The sequence below is a fragment of the Anser anser genome (assembly GCF_964211835.1).
Source record: "Anser anser genome assembly, chromosome: 12".
Taxonomy (NCBI): Eukaryota; Metazoa; Chordata; class Aves; order Anseriformes; family Anatidae; genus Anser; species Anser anser.
The window spans coordinates 23816805-23839643 of NC_139733.1; the positions used below are offsets into that span (position 1 = coordinate 23816805).

Genomic DNA, 22839 nt, shown 5'->3' on the forward strand with positions numbered 1-22839 from the left:
ACCAACACCCAAGAAAGGAGGAAAGCCCCAAGACGTACTCTTTCTGAGGCAGGCAGCGAGCCCTCCATGCTGGGTGCGAAGCGAAGGAAGCATGCAGTCTAACCCCAGCACCGCTCCGCCGGCTGAACATGCTGTACCGCAGTTATGCTAGCAGAGACTGGCTCCAGCCCTGCTAGGCTGAATTCTGCCCTGACAAAGCAGGATCTTGTAATATGAAGCAGCAGTACCCTGGGTGTGTTGGCAGAAGCCCTGAATGCATGTTTGAGAAAGCAACAGCAACTCCAAGCAAGTGAGGCATGAATGCACTGCAGAAGAGTTACTGAGCCTGCTAAAAATACTTCACCACTGACCCCGTCAGGAACACATCTGAAGTGAGTCTTGCTCTCTGAAAAACAGCAAAACCAAAAAGGAAAATACATGTAGCTGACAATGGTCTTAGAAGTTTAATTAAAAAAAAAAAAAAAGGTAGTTTTGAACAGAAAAACACCTTATACTTCCTTCAAACAGGAATACCGCTCTGTTGAGTGACATATTTTAAATTTTTCCTAGAATTCTGGGCAAGTTGTAATCTCAGAATCTGAAACCTGCAACACAAGGTTGCTCAGGCTCCTTTTACAATTTAAAGAGCTAATTGATAACAAATTTGAACCTGAATGCTTGAAGACAGTGTGGAAGCCTTGTGACTTACCTGGCCCTAGGAGAGGCAAATGAAACACTATCACCCTGCTGCTGCAATCCACACAGTTCCCCTGTTAGTTAGGGATGGTCAGAAAAAAGTAGAAGGAACTGAACAACTGGAAACACGGCTAAAATACACATACATCTGCTCTCCGTCCTTGCCTGGTGGGACGGGCAGGGAAGCACTTCTGAGACGCGTGTGGGGAGCCTTCCTCCTGCCTTGGGAAGGAAAGATCCCAAGCAGTTCTGACAGTGCGAATGAGCCCTTTGGGGAAAACATATCAAGATGAGGCTTTTATTTTGTTCTGAGTAAGCACAGCAAGCTTACCCTGTATGTTTTGGGAGACAGTTAGGTAGCAAGACAAGTAATCCTTCTGGGGAAGGAGAACTGAGCAAAGTTCCTCCACAGATTACTGCTCCGCAGTAAAACAGCAACATTTACCATCACCTTAAAAAGACAGCTACTTTTAAGAAATGTTAATTTATTCACCAGGCATGTTTTCACATGGGTTATTGTTGGCTGCTAATGAGCTTGGTTGTCTGTACCTTATTCATTCAAAGAAAGCAGAGGTGGATATTAAATTTAAGTGATATCATACTGTATACTTCCCTTGTCATTTTTTGGATGACAAAAATGGACAATCTACATTAGGATATTCTTGGGACTTGTAGTAACTATTTACTTAGTAGTAGTTTATGATGCTCCTATTTTAGAGGAGAGTCTGCTCTATTACAGACTGTTCCAAGAGTGGCCTATGAGGATTCAAACGCAGATGTCAATCCACCAGTTATTCCCACCAACCCAATTTCTGCTTTCGTTGAACAGCCCTGCAAAAAGTAGCATGAGTAAAGGCCCTTATTTAAGGAGAGGAAAATGAAATAGGTGCAAGAAAAAAGAAAGAGATGCAAGAACTGCAGAAGTATTTTTAAAAATTGATAACAACAAAAGATGGTCTTAAAAATGAGTGTAGTGTTCCTCCTTCCACTCCCCCCTCAATGTCAGAAAAGAAGCTTGCCTTTTTTTGACTTAAGGGTTACATCACTTGGGTTTACAACAAGTGGGAGATAAACACATTTCAAGTTTAGCCAGTGAGCACACCTTTTTTTCTTATAGCATTCCCTGCCAACAGATCAGTAACTACAGTCATTTTAAAAGGGAATCTCATCCCATCTTCTTGCTCAGCAAGCACGTAGTTTTAGGACTGGCATGCTCTAAATTCAGGACAAGAGTGTGAACCTTTGCAGAAGCCACTGCAGTGGGATTGATGATGGTAATTCTATAATTCTCCAGAATTATCACATTATTCCTTTCCCTCAATGTGCTTTAAGAAGAGTCCTTTCCTGTGCTTCATTAAAAAAGAAAAATAGATCAAAGTTCCAGTTGTCTCAATCTGGGCAAATTTAAAGCATGTTCTGATAATCTGTAATAATGCATTATGGAAGCTTTGGTATACCTCAGATTGGTACATTTCTAAGGTTTACTGTATTGGTGCACTGATCCCAATAGACATTAGTTCATTCTTACTCTCATTTTACAGTGTAGGCTCTACCTAGTATTTGGTATTGATGACTGCCCAGACGGATGAGATAACATCCCACCTGGGCCATAACAACCTCCACAGGTAAGGCTACTGCTCCAAACAGTTGGCTGAGCAGCACTAGCAGCTGCACGGAGTTGCACCAGAGCACCCCAAGGCCAGCCAGACGGCTGCAAGCACTGCCCACTGGCACTCACGCCCTGCTCGGCCCTCTGTGGCTGCTGCATATGCGCACGAATGCCCTCAGCACATGCTTTGGGAGTCAAAGGTTTTGTGGCTGCACGGCAGTGCTATGAAAAAAGAAAAGGAAAAAGAAAACAAAATGACAACAGTGAACCAAACAAAACAAAAACTAACAACAACAACAAAAATACACTCAACAACACCAAAAATGCCCAAATCAACCAAAGCCCTGAGCTGGCACTAAAGCAAAATTTGCTAATATGGGAATTAATTTATTTTGCTCACAACCACTTCCAGAGTCACTCACTGATTTTTCAGTAAAATTACCCTGGCTAACTAAACAGTGAAAGCAGAGCATTTTTTTTATCAACCCAGCTTATTTTGACTAATGCTTGGGAGTTAAAAGAGGAGTTGAAGTTGCACAGCAAATTCCAGCAAAAGCACTAACTCCATTTTCCAGCTGTATAAACTGAAGCATCCATCTATGAAAAGGAGCCTCAAACAAACAAAACAGCAGTGTACAACAAAGCAGCAATGTACCAAAGAGCAGGACTCTGAGTCCTGCCTACTAATTGTACCAACTCTAACTGCTTAACAACTCATTCAAAAACCTGGCCTCAAAGTAGACAATAAAACTTTTCTGAAAGCACCTAGATGTTTTCTGCTTCCTGAGTGGAGTTTTTTCCACACATTTTTAATGAAAACTGTCATTGATTAACTGAAGACAGCTCAGCTTTGTTGTAAGAGAACAAACAGTATACACAGAAGATCACACAAACCTCACCCAGAAGACAGAAGTAGCGCATGAAAATACCATCTCAGAAGCAACTCTGCTGAATAATTGCAGAAGAGTGCCTCATGTTGTTAAAAATACAAGTAATTTCTTCTACATTGACAGATGGAGTTCCAGTCGAAATATCTACTCAGCTACTTGAATAATTAAGAGTTGCTTCTCCATGGCATAACAAAATACCTAATGTAATTTAACGTCCTTTCTATACGATGTGATATAAATACTGTTTGTTAATTTTCAGCAATTAAAGTAATAGAAAAAAAAATTATAGTACTGTGCAGCAAGCCTCTAGTTGAAACGCCACCAAGGCTGCCAAGATATCAATACCATAAACTACACACAAGCCATCTAATCTTTCAGGTAATTACCTCCTGGAACAGGCCAGTGGTTTGATCTAGAAATCAGGTTTACCGAGAAGGAAGCAGAAGAAATTCTAGACTGGTAATCCTCATTAACCTGAAAAATGTGGCTAGACAGAGTGACAGCTAGTAGCTGATGTACAATGACATTTAAAAAAAAAAAAAGGCATACATACAGTTTTAAGAGCAACATGCAAAATGCAATGTTTTCAGAGTCATATAGACCCTGCATTTCATGCACACTGCTTGTATTTTACAGTCAACACCCAGCTGGACGCTGTTGTGGACAACCTGCTTTAGCTGCTCTGGCTTTGGGACTAAACAACTTCCAGAGGTCCCTTCCAACTTCAATGATTCTGCAATTCTGTAACTTTTGGAATGCTTTTTGAATTCTTCAGTATACACAGTTTTGGATCTACTGCCAAATGAATGAGGCCACCAGATCATCATTTGTCAACAAGGAATTATTCTGACCTCGCACAAATAATGTCTACACAGCATAATTTACTATGAAGGAAACAATCTTACCGAACTGAAGAATCTCTGTTGTAAAGTGACATCAGATTGGAGGCAGTGTGAACCAGCTCCTCGTGGAGCCGCTTGTGACATTCAATTGTATGGCAGTATGTCAGTGGTAAAGAATAGGCATCATCTCACCTGTGATCCCACCTTGTCTCTGGAGGAGATACTAAATGACTGCTCAGGTGGCAAATCACAAAGTCCCACACTGGCGGAGGTCCCTCTGGTCCCCCCTGCCCCACCATGGCCACCCCAAGCAAGGTGCCCGGGCCCACGCCCAGGCGGCTACTTCAGACCCCCAAGGAGGAGGCCCCGCAGCCTCTGGGCAGCCCGTGCCAGGGCTCCGGCACCCAGCCAGCCCAGCGGTGCCTCTTGGTGCTCAGGTGGAGCCTCTGGTGCTGCAGGCTGTGCCCACTGCCCCTTGTCCTGGCGCCAGGCACCGCTGAGCGCAGCCAGGCTCCGTCCTCTCCGCAACTCCCTTCAGGTGTTCACAGACATGGGGGAGCCTTCCCTGAGCCTCCTCTTCTGCAGGCGGGGCAGTCCCAAATGGCAGTGTTATCGCTAAATGCTGCCTTCACATCATTCCGGTGCAGAGAACATGCTGCTCTGTCCCCACACTGGGAATCGTCCTCCCCTTCCACACACAGCACAGGGCATTGACCCGGGAGATGTCCTGACAGGAGAGGCCCTGAGAAGGTCACAGACCTAGGATCAGGTTCTTGCACTGACTGGCAAAACTGAACCACCCAAACTTCAGGATACAGAGTATGCATATACAACCTGAAACAAATCTTAGCATTTTAAACACTTTTTCTCTCCAAATTTTGAAGTTAAATGATGTGTAAAATTTCCCCTTACCTTGCCAAAATGGTTAATTATAGAGCATTAATAAATAATTTTAAAAAGGACAAAGGTCACACTTTAGAAGGTCAGATCAACAAAACATCTTGAAACAAATACTATCAATAAAACTTGATAATGAAGGGCCAGGCAACGAGCAGGTAACAGCAGAATGACTCTTGAGAAATGTTCAAGTATAACAGGAATTGTACATTAGACAAAATATGACAAGAATTCATGAAGATGTTATCTAGAAACTACGCAACAGCCTGAACAATCAGGTTTAATGCACCTGAGTCAGCAAAATAAAAGCATGCCAAATAAAGCACTGGTCATGTAAAGCTGCACAATTCCACTAATCGTCCATCATATGCCAGACTGGTCAGAGCTCCTTGACTTCTACACCTAGACTGCATATGTGTGGATAAGCTGGCACTTTGGTCTGTCTCTTCTCCCCAGTTTTCCCCCAGCCTTACATTTTCTGTCCTTTACCAGCAGGAGAGCCATTTTCCTTCCAAAACCAAGTAGCCAGGGCCCGTGAGAACCAGCACCAGCTGCGAGGCTGCCCCTACACGAGCACGGAGAGCCAAGCTCCCTTATCCCCACCAGGGCACACGATCTCCTTGGTAATCCAATCCTGAACAGCTGTCAGCAAGAACCTGATCCCAGCTCCACAAGCATCCAGACAGCAGGGTGAATTACACAAGTAACTCAGCAAACAACAGGGATGCAGACGATCAATGTCAGCAAAAAATGGCCTACAAACTGTCCACAGTAACTGAATGCAAAGGTTTCCTTAGTTAACACCACAGCAACATTAAAATGCATCCCACTACCATACTTTCACCAGTATATATACACATTTTAACCTAGCTAACACAGAAGGTTTAAAAACAAAACAAACAAACAAACCCAACAAAAAATGAGCTCACGTCATCCAGCAACTCAACCATCAGCCTGAGTAACAGCAACACTCAGAGTACGACAGTGCATCTACTCCTAAAGAACTACTAGAGAAACACAGCAGAACAAAAAATAAGTTACTTTAAAGTCAGGTTTTCATATCAAGCTTTGCACTTCAAAATGGATATAATCATTTCACTCACTCGTGTGAAGCTGTCTAACCAAGGCAAGTTTGCGTGGGCTTCTACTTCCCCTACACACAAGTGTAGCATACAGTGCAGGCATAGACTGAACTAGACATTGGCAGGAGACGGTGCATGCACTGGAGCATCCAAAAATGTGTTTGTCTTTTTAAATTAAATGCCAGAATAGTGAATCATCCCAAGCTACCACAGGAGTTATAACTCTTTCCCTAAATAGATTATACTAATGACTGAAGACAAACATTACAAGATACAAGCCTGCTCTGTTCGTACCAGAACAGCAGAAGAGACTAATGTTCTTCTCACTCAGTTTGTTAACAATTCTAATTTTGAACTTTCTAATTTTAAAATCTCTCTCTCTTTAAACATTTCAGATAAGCTTGATTACTGCAAAATAAGAAAGCAATAGAACTGGAAGATGAAATACTGGTCTAAATGGCACAAGGCTCTGTTAAATACTATCTGGAATATGTAATCAAATAGTACCAGAAAAGGAACAATACCTCAAAGTATTGCTATGGGAGAGAGAAGGCAGAAAGAGAGTTTGGGCTTGAAATGATGAAGAAAAATAAGGAAATAACTACACCTCTCCAAAACACATTAGGATGCTAATCTGTCTCATTAACTACTACTCTGGAAGGCAGCTGAGCCCAACAGCCACAGAGAAAAACACCAAGGGAAGAGACTGCTGAAGTTATGAAAGCATGCTATTGGTGGTGGACAACTGAGAATTCTTCTTCAGTCTCTCTTGCCCAACATATCCAATGTTTTCTGAGGCATGAGGGAGGGAAGATTTCCAGCTCAGATGATGAGGACATTGCGTTACAACAGCTCTCTCTGCAGCCAGTAGAGGACCTGAAGTGCAAAGGATTGTAGCAACAGGAACAGGAGCTGACCCATTCCAAGAAACTGCCACAGACAGCTACTTCATGACATTTAAAGTGTATTCTTCAGGTGCAAATTCATGCTAACTGAGGTCATTTCTTTAGATAGCAAAGAAACAAACACTGCAGAGAACTATTTGTAGCATGAACCTATCACAGCGGGGTTATCAGAGAAAGACAAGGTGGGTGTGACTGCAAACGGCTGCCCATTGGTTTTCACACTCATACTATGTACGAATCTACAACAATTTCACCCTTTGAACTGCAATTTTTACTTACACAAGGTATAATTATTTTGCCAGACAAAAGGATTCTGAAAGAATAAATTTCAAAGTTTAACTAAAGACTCTCCAGTGACATCTGGAGTAAGGTCCCTTTTCTACACTTCGGAGCAGCAGTACCAAGTTCCACCAGTTCCTCCAGTTCAGTGAGGAAATGAGATGATCTGTATGTCTATTATCTTAGGTTCGATGTTTGGGATACCCAAAAAACTATTGGTAAAAACTTTTGGGGAGCCACTGTTTGTGCTCTTGGTTTGGCTACTCTGATACTGTAGAATCTCAAAGAGGAGATTATTTTTTTTTGTGCGTGTGTAAACATCAGTAAAGTGTATATTGAATTTTATGAATATTAAGCACAGTAATATGAGACATAATACAGTCCTGAGTTATCTATCTTTAGTCTAAATTGCCCAGATACTAGCACATCATGACTTTTCTTGGTATGGACCAAAGTGCTAGACAAAGCACGTATTTGGAAGTCCATTTATCAACTCCTTTTCCTTGTTACAGGCTAGAGCACTTAATACCCTATCTTCTCTTTGGTGGGCAGAAGAGCTCAGAGAATTTCAATACATGTGCTAAATAAGCATACTTAAGCATAAATAAACAATTAATTACTTTCAAATTACAGTAGATTAGCTCAGACCTCCATGGTTCCATATTGCTTCCAACAATCCAAGAGTTAGGATAACAACATACAGAGGGGATGCACCCTGAAGTTTATGTTTTGCTATTCTGAGTGTCAAGATGCATTAAAAAAATGCACTTAAGCATGCATTTGGTTATGTTAAAAATCAGCATGATTTAAACCCATAAACCCATTACTATTCCTCCTCTTCCAACTACGTTTCTTGTTTTCTTTTTAAACAGGATGTGTCCAACTACAAGTAACTTTCAGCAGAGAGGGAAAGGGAAGGAGAAACGGAGAGTGAGACATACCACAGGGCGGGAAGAAAACCACTAACCTTGCCTAGCAGTAAGACACATTAATACTACAAGGAATTTCCTAGAAACTGTAATGGCAAGCGTAGCTATCAGTGTATAGGTGGGTGCCCTGGTCTCATTTTCCCCTGCTAAAAAAATCCTCTATTCATAGGCTAAAAGGAAGAAAAGAAAAAGTCCTGTATCTGAGTGTCACTGTACTCCCACACTGCAGATAGGGATCACGTGTGACCCATGCAAGACCTTTACTCTTTCAAAGCTCCGGGATGTTTCAATCGACTGCATTAATGCTAACAGCAACGCTGAAGTGGATTTGCCTGTTAGTCATTCAAAAGTCACTTAGCATACACGTTCTCTTCAAAGAGGACTGCTTCAGAAGTTACATGGCAAAGGCGGCACAAAGACCACCAGAGAACTCGTGTTTAACAGTCAAGGTACCACTGTGAAAAAGCAGTTCAACATGTAACATCAACAGTGACTTTTTTTTTTGCTCTTGGAAATGGAAGAGGCAGCAAGGTATTCATCTAAATGTTATGAATACAAAGTCTTGCTCAGATTGTGTCTGAGCCATACTCACATTAGCTTGCAATTCCAAGAGCGTACAAAAACAAGCTGCAGCCCACATGGAGCTTCTTAGCTGGATACTGTTCAGAAGGAGCAGCAGTGGTAGGGGAATCTGCATGTGGGTTTGGTTGGTCTTCCAGATAGCAAAACTGAGGAACAGCAGATTAAAGCCATTTGCTCAAGATCACAGAGGCACAGAACCCATGAGCTGCAGCTTCACAGTTTGTAGCTTCAACCACATCTGATTTCCAGAAGGTTGGAAATGTGTGTCCACTGACCTACTCCAACATCCCTACGGCAGTTCCAGTCTGTTCCGGAGATTTTAACAGGTTAATTTCTGTTGGCAGTTACCACATGTGACTACGTAATGTCTACCCACATTGTATTTCTGCTAGGCCTCTTCTGGCTTCTTTACCAACCCTTTTCTTTTGCCCTCCCTCCTCCAGCTTCCCTTCCCGCACAGGACAGCGAGCACGGCGCTTCTACTTTTTCTCTGTACGCTTGGCGCAGGGGCAGAGGAAAGACCACGCTCATTTGCGGCCGCACTTTGCCACCTGCAAGGCAGCCAGAGCAAGGTCTGGCTACAGCTGCCCGGCGCCGCAGTACAAGGAGGCCCTTCCCTCCCCAGCGCAGGCCGCGGCCTCACGCCATGCCCACGCAGCGTCTGCGGCAGGGGCCGAGCCCGGAGAAGGCCGAGAGCGCTCGCGCCAGCAGCACCTCTGGGAGCAAGGTGTCCTCAGTACTAGCCACGAGCTCCTTGGTTCCCTGGGAAAGAAATCCAGGGACAAAGCAAACTGGCACGAGGGGAAGCGGGCTGGGGTAAGTTAGATGCCCACCAGCATATGCTGTATTTTTGTCTCCACCTTGCTTGAGGGACTGTAGTATTTTTCAAAAGTCGCGCTTTGTAACAGAAACGTGCCAGTGCCCTCCCTGGAGACCAACTCGATTCCGCCCCTCCCTCAGGCAGGGCGTCGAGGCAACCGGGCCGGCAGCTCAGCGGCTCAGCCTGCTGCCCGGCACGCACCCGTGGGCAACCAAGGCCCCGCAGATGGTGCCGCAGCCTGCAGCAAGTTTGTCACACCAGCGTAGATGGAGAAATGTAGAAAATGAAGTTAATGTGCTGTGGGAATTAATTATTAATGTGCAGATGGGAATTTTTTCTAAGCTGAATTCCTGATTCAAATAACAGTTGATCTCAGTGGCATCCAAATTGCATCTTAAGCTAAACAAAACAAAACAAAACAAACAAAAAAACCCGCTTGCTTCTCTATTTTTTTCTGTCAATGTCGTTCAAAGCGTCCTGGAACTCAGACTACATTTTCAAACTAATTAATTTCTGTGTCCAAAAGACAAAAAAGACAAAATATTAACAGCTAAAAACGTGGTAGAGACTATGTAGTTTTACACCAAAATAACAGGTTGTCCAGTAATTACAGTTGCCTTAAAGACGGCTGATGGGATAAGAGGGACATCTACAACCCAGTAGCCAGGAAAACAGCCTGTTCTATCATCTGTTTATATTCTCGTAACTGAAATTTAAAAACAGAAACGGAACAAACGAGCAGCCCCCCTGCCCCAGAGGTACCGACGCCTGCCAGAAACACCCCAGCGGCAGCCCCGCCTGGGTTAGCTCTGTGCTTCAGCCCATGGCGCACAGCCTGCCCACTGCACCATCTGTTTGTTTTTCCCACGTATGTTTTATTTAGTAAGGGGTCTGAGAAGGGACAAGGAAACTGTTGTGGAGAAGAATTTCAGTTTTTAGCCGAACTCTGATTCAGACAGATGCTCCAACAGATTTACTGAGACCCAGCAGCTCAGAAGCAACGCTGCATTCTCAGACAGTTGTAAACCATGTAATCTACAGTTCAGCAGATATTCGTAAGAAAGAAACATCCTCAGCTTCTTACTAAAAACAGCATTTTGACAGCTTGAGGAAGAGTTACTTTGGCACGCTGGACTCCCTTCAGTTTGTCAAACAGAACGGAAACTCTAACGTATTATTTATTCTGAGCTATGAAAGCTTTTGACCATTTTCCTGGGAATGCTTGGCTGCTAACCTTCTTATGACTGCAAGTGTCAGTGTATGCTCTCGAGCAGGCTTCTGCTGGTGCCCAAGCGCTCCCCATGGCCCTGGCCGCTCCTGCAGGATCAGCTCCAGCACTGGGGAGCGCCCAGCACGCTGCATGGCGAGGAGAGTAGGATGTGAGCAGGGGTGGGAAACGGACCCAGGGTCAGCTCTTCTATAAACCGAGAGCGCCAGAGACCTGCTTTCTCATCCGTCTCTTCTTGAAGCAAAAGCTGTGCTTATTTTGAATTACAGCTCAAAAGACAAAAGCCAGTTTAGTGGACGGATAACTCAAGGAGGAGCCTTATCATCTGTCAATTTATCTTACATGTAGCCCAAAATATGAAATTAGCGGTGTGAAAAGATACTTACACTCTTATTAGGCGATTCAGGTGCTCAGGCGCCACTTGCGGACGTGTGATACAATGAAGTGATGGCCCGGTGCAAACAGGACTGCAACAACCAGCTCACCTGCACTAAATGTGGCCATCTCAGAGGAGCAGCTTTGGGAAAACTGAGCAAACTTGATGTACTGAACAGGTGCACCCCATCACTGAAACACCCAAATCCTCAGCAGGACACCTCTACCATCCTTTCTCTACTCACCAGCGTGTACAGTTCATCTTTGGTAAGAATCACTTTGGAGGCCATCGTCACATCCCTTGTCAAGACAGGGAGTCCTAAACTGGATGTCACATAAATACTAAAAAGTTCACTCAATTTCCCTTGCTCCTGTTATTTTGTTTTCCCTGAACTTCTAAGGCCTTCTTCCAGCGAGAAAAGCTTTTCTGAAAAGGACTAGTTTACATATGCATTTTTATCACTGACTGTCACAAAATAGACAATATACAGAAAATATACAAAATAGAAAGATTTACAAAATGAGAGCAAACTATTCTCCGCCTGTGAAGAAATACTGGCTGACTTAGCATGGGAAACTGTGAGGAGATGAGCAAATACTGCATGAGCTTCAAGTTCTACAAAGGACCCCTAACGGTAACTTATTCAGAGTAAAGATGCCAACACTTTTAATGCTTCCTTTGATCACTGCTGGTAGGAAATTCCAATTGTTATTGTTATCCAGCCCCATGTAAGCACCTATTAGAAAGTATGATGATATTGCAAAGCAAACTGCCATGAGCAGTGGAATTTTATTATTAAAAGAAAATATTCATTTATGTAAGCTGTGTTCCATCTGTAGACTGTGTTTACATCCTTGAACATTGTAAGTCTATTTGGCAAGGAGCCATCACATGCAATTTACCAGACCCCTAGCTGGCACGTATATGGGTAATTGTTTGGATTATTTGTAATGTTTTTTCGTGAAGAAAAATCTCTGTTCCTACCTCTAACATCTCCACAGATACAGGCTTACATTCCCCATTAATTAACAACATCGAGATCTGGGAAGATGCTTCAAATCTCTTTTACTTTTGCACCGTCACGGCATTCATGAAGCTGTCGCACTGAGACAGGACAAACTCCTCACAAAACCTGTTACTTTTGCTTCTTTAAACAGAGGGTCACAAGCTCATTTTCCTTTGTAAGATGATAAAAACATGTCTGTAACATCTCTCCACGCATTTCTAGGAACAAGATCATGCACTGGAAGCTCATTCTCTTCTCAAGGGCCCCATCTCACCTAGAAAAGTTCATGGCTGTTTCTTATTATTGGCAGTACTCTTTCAACACCTGCACAGCTAACAACACTTGCAGACTTAGCTACATCCCGCTGCCTCTCGGCTTTATTTAGAGAAGCCTTCCGTCCAGTAAACCTTACAGAGCATTTCTGCAGGAAAGACTCAAAGCTCAAAAATGTGGTGAGTAGTACATGGGGATCCCCCAAATGGCTTGGATTTGGGGGATCTAACCACAAGAAGAAGGTAATCTACCGAAAATCTAAAGGCATTCTACCACAGAGCAGTGGATGTAGTAAACTGCATTTCTACCCCATTAAGGTCCCGTTAGAGTGAACTGTCCAGCTGGCTTTGCTCAGCAATAGGTACAGCAACATTACTTCAGTTCTGTTTAAAGTGCAGAGTTTGAAGAGCCCCAGGAAAACTGTTGGTCTGCTCTTCTATTGAACATGAGAATAAGGTTGAAATGCACCAAATTTCCAAATTCTCCTTTTACTTCTGACTCTTGCCATGCTACTCTAAACTATACTGGTATCAGCTCAATTAACAGTTTCACTGAGAACTCCGTGAGACCTATTATTTTATATATTTTAATCACAAACGTGCATTCTGAACACAGAGAGAATTTTTGATGCTTTTATGTTGTAAAAATCAGCGGGCCAAACAGAAGTATCTATCTCTTGACCTTTTTAGCTATGAAAGTGGAATCAGCACCATATCTTTGATAAATGAAATTTCTGCTTTGAATATTTGATATCAGGAGAGCTCTGCTCTGATAAAACTGGTTAGCACAGACTGCTATTTCTGTATGTTTGGCAAGGTCTTACAAATAAAACATGCTGCTGTAAAAATGAGCTTACTTCAGATAGGAAAATATTCTTCAGAGCTGAGAACCTTTGATAGTAGATCTTAACAATACGTGTGTTTCTTCATCCAGCACACTGGTAGATGGGGAGCCGCTGCAAACAACTGGCTCCTCAGCTCAGGAGTACGAGGTAACTCTGCTATTACCTTCCTGGGTAGCTGTTTTACTGACTCAAGAAACGACCGAGTAATTTATTTCTACATTACGAGCTTCTTTAAGGACTTTCCCTTTTCCAGCCAGAAGCAGACGCACAAGAAAGGAGGATAGAGGCACAAACAATTCAAGTGTTATGCTCTGGAAATCCACAGAACTTAGCAAAGACTGTTTTATTCTGTGACAAACAATTCTTGGATCCTAAGCTTCATGAGTCTGCGTGAGAATGTCTTTAGGTGACAGTGTAAGGGACAGAGTATTAAGGGGCTATTTGTTTTAATATTCTGTATTAGCCCATGTCCGTTTACAGGAAATTTAGGTTGCTAAAAAAATCTACTCTGTAAAACATTCATCTTTACCATATCATTTCTATATGTGGATAAAGATTCCCATTGATTATACCCACAAAAATAAGAGATCGGTACCATAGGGAATATGGGAAGTGATCCACCAACACTGGCTAATGATCAGAGCTGGAAGAAGAGCAACCCATCTGGGGTATGACATCAAGTCTTTGGTCATATTCTCCCAAGACCAAATTTGATGCAAAAGAGGGACTCGCATAAAGCCAACAAAGCACTCTTGGAAGATACTTTCCCTATGTGAATGACAAGGTGTGCAGACTACACTGTCTACACAACAGCAAATTCATACACTCTTACCTTGGAGTGAGCTCTCCAACCCTGTTTAGGCACAGTCCACTGAAGTTCCTCTCCCAAAAATAAACTCAATGCACATTAGCGCATAGTTCAGATGCTGTTGTGGTTTAACCCGGCTGGCAGCTAAACACCACACAGCCGTTCGCTCACCCTCCCCCCTCCCTCTCTGGGATGGGGGAGAGAAACGGGAAAGTGAAGCCTGTGAGTTGAGATAAAGACAGTTTATTAAGACAGGAAAATAATAATAACAATAATAATAATAATAGTGATAATGGTAATAGTATTAACAATAATAATGTGTAAGAAAACAAGTGATGCACAATGCAATTGCTCACCACCCGCTGACCGATGCCCAGCCTATTCCCGAGCAGCCGGCGCCCCACCCCGGCCAGCCACCCCTATATATTGTTTAGCATGACGCCAGATGGTATGGAATACCCCTTTGGCCAGTTTGGGTCAGCTGTCCTGGGTCTGTCCCCTCCCAGCTCCTGCTGCACCCCCAGCCTGCTCGCTGGCAGGACAGAGCAAGAAGCCGAAAAGTCCTTGGCCTGGTGTAAACACTGCTCTGCAACAATTAAAACATCAGCATGTTATCAGCGCTCTTCTCATCCTAATCCAAAACATAGCACCCTACCAGCTACTATGAGCTACTTAACTCTGTCCTGACTGGAACCAGGACAGATGCTTATAAACCAGTTTAGTACTTAAGAGCTAAACAGTCCAGTCTACAGCTTTTTAACAACATTTAACAGGCTGGTTACATGAATTGAGTATCATTGCAGTTCACAAGAAACACTTTTTTTTTTTTCCATGGCCTTTTCTTCCTTTAACTTGGACCTGGCCTTTTCTAGTCAAAACTTCAGCCATATACGAAAGCGCTATTTGGCTCACCTAAATCTTTTCTGCGAAAGCAGGCCTTTAAAAGAAAGGGTATGCTTTTTAACTTAGAAAATTGAACTGTATTCAAGGAAGTTTTGTTTCACTTTTTTACTTTCATAAATGCAGCTAAAACATCTGGACAAAATCAAGCTGAGTAGAAGTTGGATACAATTTTGTACTATCACTCCAGGAGTGAGGGAATTCCCCAACTGAACTATAACAAAGCAGCAGAACTTCTTGAGGTGCTGGGTAATTGCAGGCCCTCCAAGGATTTCTAAACAGTCTAAGATGGAGAGTGGTGGGAACCAAAACACTTGGAAGACACTCCTGATACTGAGGGAAAACAAAGGAAACAAAGTGAACAAGCTGAGTTTGGACTCGGGAAGGTACTTGTTGAACCAAACTGAAAGCCATCAAGTATTTTGTCTTACATCTTAACAATAAAGGTGCAGTAATTTATGGCTCCAAGTTTTAACAGTTACAGATGTTTAAGCTGGCAAACTAACACAGAAACCATGCAATCACACACAAATACTAAATGCTGATTTGGCATATGTGAAATAAGTAGTAACACTTTAAGATAGGTCTGTGTAAAACTTTCTGAAATTGCTGACACATTTAGGTTCTCAAATGCAAACATTTCATAAGTTAGTATAAGGTTAAGTGCTTATGTAGCTCTCCCCAGAACGGTATTTCAGAAGTTGACAACCATTATGTAAATAAGAAAGGCATTAACATCACTCATAGAAAGAAGACAGAGACTCAGAGAGCTTAAAGGATTTGATCAAAGCCATGCAGTGCAAATAGTCATGTTGGAAAGTGAAACCAGCTATTTGAGGCTAAACCTTGCATCATGAGACCTTATTTTTCCTTCCTGCATTAAGTCCCACGGTTTCTTTGCTAAAGTTTTACGTGCGCTGGTGACAGCATTTTTCAGCTTAGTCACATTGCATTTGAAACATCCACCATTAAATACAGCTAGACACTGGGATTTTGACCTTGACCGTGTTACGTACACGCACTATTTAATAACCTCCTGTTTTATCCAAGAAGTGAATACACCCTGGTAGCAGGTGCTCCAGGCCTTTTGTAGACATGTGCCAAATCTTAAGTGTTAGCTAACATCCAAGGAGTCAAGACTTTTGTATCATAAATACTAATAAAGCGCTACTTTATTTTATGTAGACTGGCAGTCATTAACGTTTTGGCTGATAAACAGATTAGCAAAATTCTATGTCTTTTCTATTGTTTCCATACGAGAGAAGACAGAGTGCTTTATAATGGCCACTTTCTACTCTTCCCCCAAAGCCTCAAGCACAAGTGACTTTACCAATCCCACCCTACAGCGAGGAGACAAGCGGATGGAGTTCTTATCCTACATCCAAATCCAGATAAAACACAATCTGTTTTGATCATTTATTGATACAACTAGATTTTTTATTTTGCTATTTAAGTACCAAGACCTAGAGCAGCTAACATGAAATGAACCATCAAACAACTCCCCATTCCAGAAAAAAAAATCCGAGCAGGCTTGGCATAACCAGGGTTAAGTCAGTGCAAGGCACAATTGAGGAGACTGAGCTGGAAAATCAAATCAGAAGCAGTTCTCCTAGAGTAAAAATCAGTGTAAACATCTTCCCAAATCACACTGCTCGCCCCAGGTAAACCAGAATTAAAAATGAGTTATCCAAAAGAGTTCATTCAAAAGTATTTGAGCTGCCCCATACCAACAGAGGGTAACACCAACCAGATCATCCCCTCGGAACAGTCTTGGTAAAACTCTGCAGCGCCTGCGCGGACTTCTGCTCTGCACGGAAGAAGGTAAATTGCTAAAAGACGCAGGTTTCCCTTTTCCATGCTCCTTTGGAAGGTTCGTATTGTTTTCTTTAAGATGAGCAGATGCTCAAACAAACAGAAACGAATAAGACACCAACTTAGTGCAAAACCATAGCCTTTCCCAAGGCAGTCTGCAGGATGTGAATTTTGACCTATTTTAAATGCTGATAACAGCACTTCAAATTATCGATAAATGCATCTGAAATACACTATGGGAAAAAAAAAAGGGGGTTGAAGGTAACATCAGAACTCAGCGTGTTATTTACGTGTCCGACCGACACCTTAAGTCGTACGTGCAGAGCCAAAGCCAGCTCAACGCGAGCGGCTGGCCGCAAGGACAGGGCCGCGCGGCGGCTCTGCAGGACCAGCGCTCCCACCTGAGGCGCAGCCGCAGCCGCGTTTTGGTCTCGGATCCGTTTCTTTGTGCGAGCGTTTTTCACGCCGCCCGCCCGGGACGGGGTCCGGGACACGGCCGCAGGCCCGCAGGCGCCAACCGCTCCCTGCCCTCGAGCAGCCCCTCGGCGCCGCGGGCCCCCGTCAGCACGCCGCAGACCGCGCTCCCGGCCGGCCCTTTGTTCCGAAGCGCTGCGCTGACAGCGCCGAGCCCGGGGGCGGGCGGCCCGGCTGCGCCCCGGTGCCGCAGGTGCGGGCCGCCCCCAGCACCGCCGCCCCCCGGCGCGGCACCACCCGCCTCCCGCGCGCCCGCCTCGCAGTGCCGGGACCCCCCGGACGGGAGCTGCAGCCCGAGCCCAGGGCCGGCGGCGACAGGAGAGGAGCGGAGCGGAGCCGGAGCCGGAGCCGGAGCCGTGCCCGCGGCGGGAGCCGAGGAGGCGGCGGCGGCACGCCCCGCACCGCACCGCCCCGCACCGCCGGCGGCCGAACAAAGGCGGCGCCGCCCCCCGCCGCCGGCCGGGCCGGGCCGGGCCCCACCTTGGAGAGCTGCCTGCGGAGGCTGAAGCGCTGCACCATGGTCCGCGCCGAGCGCCCCGGGGCGCGGGGCTGCGCCCAGCCCGGGCCGCGCCCCCCGCGGGCACCCGCGGCCCCGCCCCCGGCCCCGCCCCCCCGCGGGCACGCGCGCCCCGCCCGGCCCCGCCCGGCCCCGCCCGGCCCCGCCCGCAGAGCGCGGCCCGCCCCCGCCGGCCCCGCCGGGCGGCCCCGCAGCCCGCCCCCGGCCCTCCGAGGCCGCCGGAGCCGCGGCAGCTCGGGGCCGGCTCGGGGCCGGGAGGAGCCGGGGAAAGGGGGCCGGCTGCGGCGGACCCCCGGGGCTCTGTCCCCGCAGCCCGTTAGGAGCGCTACGAGCACCGCTTCCCTCGCCCCCCGCGGAGACGCGCGGCGGGGGCCGGCCGCGGCCGTCCAGCGCCTCGACCAGGGCGCCCTCGGGATCCTCGCTCGGCGCCCGCCGCACGCCCGGGGCGGTCACCGGGCCCCGCCGGGGCGCAGCGGCAGCGCGGCTCCCGGGGCTCGGGACCGGCAGCGAGGACCCGCCCGCCAGCCGCCCGCGCCGCTCAGACGCGGGGCTGGGGCTCGGGCACCCACCGGGGCGTTTGGAAGAGGAGGAGGAGAAAACGGAACCCACAAATACGGCGAAGGCCTCGAGCTGTCAGCAGTAAGTCAATTCCGCACAAAGCCCTGCCTCAGCATTCTCAGCCTCTTTGTAACTGCCTTCTGCCTCAGACTTCGCTCGTCCCCTCCTACGCCTCCGGCTCGGAACGACAGCGCCCGACACCCGACCGGCCCCGGCGGCGCTCGCACCTCACCGCCAGCCCCTCGGGACCGTGCTCGTGGCAGCAACCTTCACACAACGATCCGCTGCAGCAGTAACGCAGTATTTAAAGGGAAAACACCAAGCACATTTGAACAAAAAAAGTAATGACACCTTAGAGTGTTAAAATTCTACAGAATAAAAGCCAGCAGGAATGTTTTCCTACTTCTTCTTTTATACACGTTACATAGATTTAAAGAGGGTTAAAAAAAAACATATTCCGTATCATCTACAATGGAAATATTTCCAGCGTATGAATCATATGATACCGAAAGAAACGGAGTCCATTCGTGATTTATGTGATCTGAGATGGTTTTCCAGCTGTGGACTTCCGGAGAACCTTGAGTTGAAGATCCTTTGATCTAAAGGAGAAAAAGATACTCCCCTCTGTGTTCTCAAACGCTCATATAGTCCCATGTTGCAGAGAGACCGTAGTTTCGATGGGAAGGAAACCCTGTCATGATGGCCAAAAGGAGCCCATGTCACGCTCCAGCTATAATAAATCAAGGGACCAGGATCCCATGGCATGGCAGGACATACACCTGGCTGGAGGTAGTGGCACACAGCACTCATAAAAAATTACTCTTCACGGTATGCACTGGAGAAGTACACCACATTCCCGTGCATGGCTGCGTATTTATGCAGAAAAAGAGAGGTGACTTAGGCCAGCATTCTTGCCTTATTAAGAAAAAATATTTTTAGCCTATTTTTAAAGTCATCAAATGACTTGGAGGGCAGTGGGCCAGGAAGCGTTATGAGAAGGGTCAGTACAGTTCTCTACATAGAACTCGAAGGGAAAGTTAGAAAAAGATTAAACAGAGGTGTTTATTTTATAACTGTCATCCAACATTAACATCTGAAGATGCATATTTCAGCACTGGAAACCCCAGCTGTTACATAAGAGCATTATTTGGTTGCACTGTCACTGTCAGTGGTAACTCAGAGGTTTCAAAATGCATAACTGTGTCTATATAGAGGAACTGTTCCCTGCCAGAACTTGAACTCCTTTTCAAAATGTTCACTTTTCCTGGAAATACACAGTATGTTACCCTGTTACCTGGTCTCAATTTTACAGTGATCCTTTAGAGCCAAGAGCAAAGGATACTGACAGGACTCAAACACTAGAAAAACCTCCTCATGTTGGGGAAGCACATACCAGATGCTCAGGGGTCCTGCATCTAGCAGCTGCATCATTCTCCACTCTCAACATGGTCAGTAATTCTTGCTCTTCAGTTTGACTATATTCAGAAGCCTTGGGCACACCATTTAATGCTTGGTGTAGGAAATCTATACCACTTTGAACAGTCTCCATGTCTGGAAAACTGCCACACACTTACTGCTGGTAAAACCACTAGGTTTTTCAAGCATTCCCGTGACAATATCCACCCATTGCTGAAAATTGCCTGTCCAAAGAACTCTCTCCATCTCTTATGGTATATCCCTAGTACTTCTGTATTTCATCTGGGAGCCCAGCAACCAGTGGGATGGCATGTGAAGGAGATGCAGTTGAACATCTTGTAATACAGCATACGAGAGGAACTCCCTCCACAACTGCGTTAGAAGTAATCACCAGAAGCAGGCAGGGCAGGGCAGTCTGACCCATCCCGCCATTTCATCCGCTGCACCTAAACCTTCCTGTTTCCACGCTGTCCCACAGTAAGTGTGGGTGGTTTGGGGTAATCACACTCCCACCCTCAGGGAACGGTGTCAAAAGTCCCAAGTACTGTCCAGTACCTCCTCTGGCCATAGCTTTTGATGTACAGTGTCTCCAGTTTGTTAATGGACACCCAGATCTCTTTTCCCCATCAGGCTGCATGGCTTAGAGTCTGGACAAAATAAGGATATAGATAAGGGAAAGGAGCCAGCTGGCTGAAATTTAATCCACATCAGACAAGATTGGAATTGGTAGATTAGCAAAACTGATGATAGCAACACTCTCCTTTGCCTCTGTAACCAAGACCTCTCATTCAGCATTTCCAAACAGATTTTTGTGATCTACAGTCAACGAAAGTCTCCTACTCTTACACAGATAGAGATACATGCATGTTTTTTCATTAGTCTTCTTTCACCAGGATATCACAGGTTTTCTGTTTTTTTTCCCCCAGTTTAACCTTCCTATAGCAATTCATTTCTCTTTCAATAGATTAATTTGTGAATTCTTGTACGTCTGTTCAGGGACATGAAACTCTTTACCCATTCAGAATAACCTCTCATCATGCTAGCACTTCCAAAGCTGTTTATCATACATTACTTCCAAAGCCACAGAGTAATGAAGTAATGTAAAAAATCCTGAAATATCGAACCTCTGAACAGGTATTCTGAACAGCTTACCGCATCAGAATTCCTGGTGGCACATTCCCAGCAGCAGCCTATACCACCTCATTTATAACGTCTGAACCATTTCATGGTGGACAGTACTAGGGATCTTGGAGATACGGCTAAAGAAGTAATTCAGTAGTGTTGGAAACTCACTGATGCCTTCTGTGAAAATAGCAGCTTACTACATACAATTCTTACGTCTACGCAGTCTTCTGCCCAGGCCCTGACCCTGTTCTCCAAATGTGCAAAAATACTGTTACCGCATTCAGATGGAGAAAATTAAGATTTTAGTAGAAAGCCACCAAAATTGATTTTCAAATTTAAGTGAACTTGCCCTAATGAACAAGTGCCTCGGCCTGATATCCTTTCGCGAGGACATAAAGCACAATTAGAATGAGTTTATTTTTAGTACAAAATATCTCATAACCACTTTTCTTTTAAAAATGCTCAGTAACCCTTGATTTTTTTTCAATATGCCTCTCATTTAGATCATCTACAACTTTTTACTTGCACTCCAAATTCAGTTTTCAGTACTTTTTGTTGTTATTACCATTATATAGGGTGAGCAGAAATGTTATACCTGGAAGTCAGATCAATACTTTATAAACATCAACCTGCGCCATCCCTGGCGGTGCGCGAGGATGGGACCTGGATGGGGCTTTGGGCAGCCCGGTCTGGTGGGAGGTGTCCCTGCCCATGGCAGGGGTTGGAACCAGGTGGGCTTTGAGGTCCCTTCCGACCCCATCCATTCTATGGTTTTACGATTAAGTGATTAGGTAGATATCTTACTGACAGCCTTTACGGAAGGACCGGTTGGAGTAGCCAACATGAGAGAAATTTTCTTACAGCAGAAAGTTTGGAAGATAAGAATCTCATGTATTCAAACACGCACATTTTCAGGATGAACCCACTGTATTTATGTAGAATTCTAAACAAAATAAAGATACGTATACATGCTAAATTTGTTGCTGTCAGGCTATGGTTTTCTGCATGCAACAGGGCATAAATTGCTTTAGGAAAATAAAATTAGATTCAAGAAAGGTGTTTAAATAATTTTATTTTTAAAGCTAAACTCGTTTCATAATCATTTCTATTTAATAGTAAAACTAAATATTTTCTGAAAAGACAACTATCAACCATTGCATGCAAAATACACACTATTTCCAAAAGCTGATTTAATAGCGCAAATCAATTCACTTTCAGCATGAATGAAGTTTATATACAGATTTTCAGAAAAGTCATAGCTCCCTCTATTGAATAAAGCGATAAAGTGTTGATGCTATGCAAATATTCTCCACAGACACTGGGGGAACCTCATAAACAGTTTTTTTTAAAAATTATTATTTATTTTTAACATTCCACTCCTGTTTAAGAGGTAACATGAGGGATGACACCCTGCACAGAGGAGAAATTTTATCTGCATTCTACCAAATCATATTTTTTCCTATAAAAGCCCTTCACATATAATGGTCACTAAAATACTCTGATATAAAGATGTCATTCCCATCTAAAGAAAATCTCAACGCAAAAATAACCAAGTATACAGAAAATGTTAATGACTGAGCAAAAAACAGAAACCTACTACCCTTACACTTCGGTGCCTTGGCCATTAGGTGCTGCTTTTTCCATTACAATTTCTTTGCTTCACTCACAAAGTACAAAACTGCTAATCGAGGCTTCCTTGTCCACTTTATTGTGGGCTGTCTTACTTTGGCTACGACACATGTCCTGCACACATCCAGTACTGACAAAAACTGGGACATGTACATAAAATTGCTTGGATTTTTCTTTTTTTTTTTTTTTTTTTAAATCTGGAAGTCAAAATCACTTCAAGTTAAAAGAAAAACTCCTGAGTTAAAAGAAAAACTCCCGAGTCCTGATTAAGTATCAACTTCACACTGAAACTGAACTGAGTTTAATTCCGTACTGCAAACCAGAAGTTCTTACTGTGAAGTTCAGGAACACTGTTGGCAATAT

At 44.6% G+C, this 22839-nt stretch overlaps 1 protein-coding gene and 1 long non-coding RNA gene across 19 annotated transcripts in view; one reads left to right on the forward strand and one right to left on the reverse strand.

Annotated features, from left to right (window-relative positions):
• Positions 1-22839, reverse strand: part of TMCC1 (transmembrane and coiled-coil domain family 1) — a 153344-nt gene that overhangs the window by 43495 nt on the left and 87010 nt on the right. Inside the window, exon 1 of one of the 18 annotated variants that reach the window (XM_083795558.1) lies at positions 17712-17812. The exons of 16 other annotated variants lie outside the window; for them this stretch is intronic. In XM_083795558.1, coding sequence (XP_083651684.1) covers positions 17712-17750 — 39 coding nt within the window. In that variant the 5' untranslated portion in view covers positions 17751-17812. Of the gene's footprint in view, positions 1-38; positions 330-17711; positions 17813-22839 lie in introns of those variants that run through there. One more of the 18 variants, XM_083795561.1, reaches the window with a different exon arrangement.
• On the forward strand, positions 17956-20383 carry LOC310880167. Its single transcript, XR_014571492.1, has 2 exons — positions 17956-18387; positions 18456-20383. It is a non-coding gene; the product is annotated as an uncharacterized lncRNA (long non-coding RNA).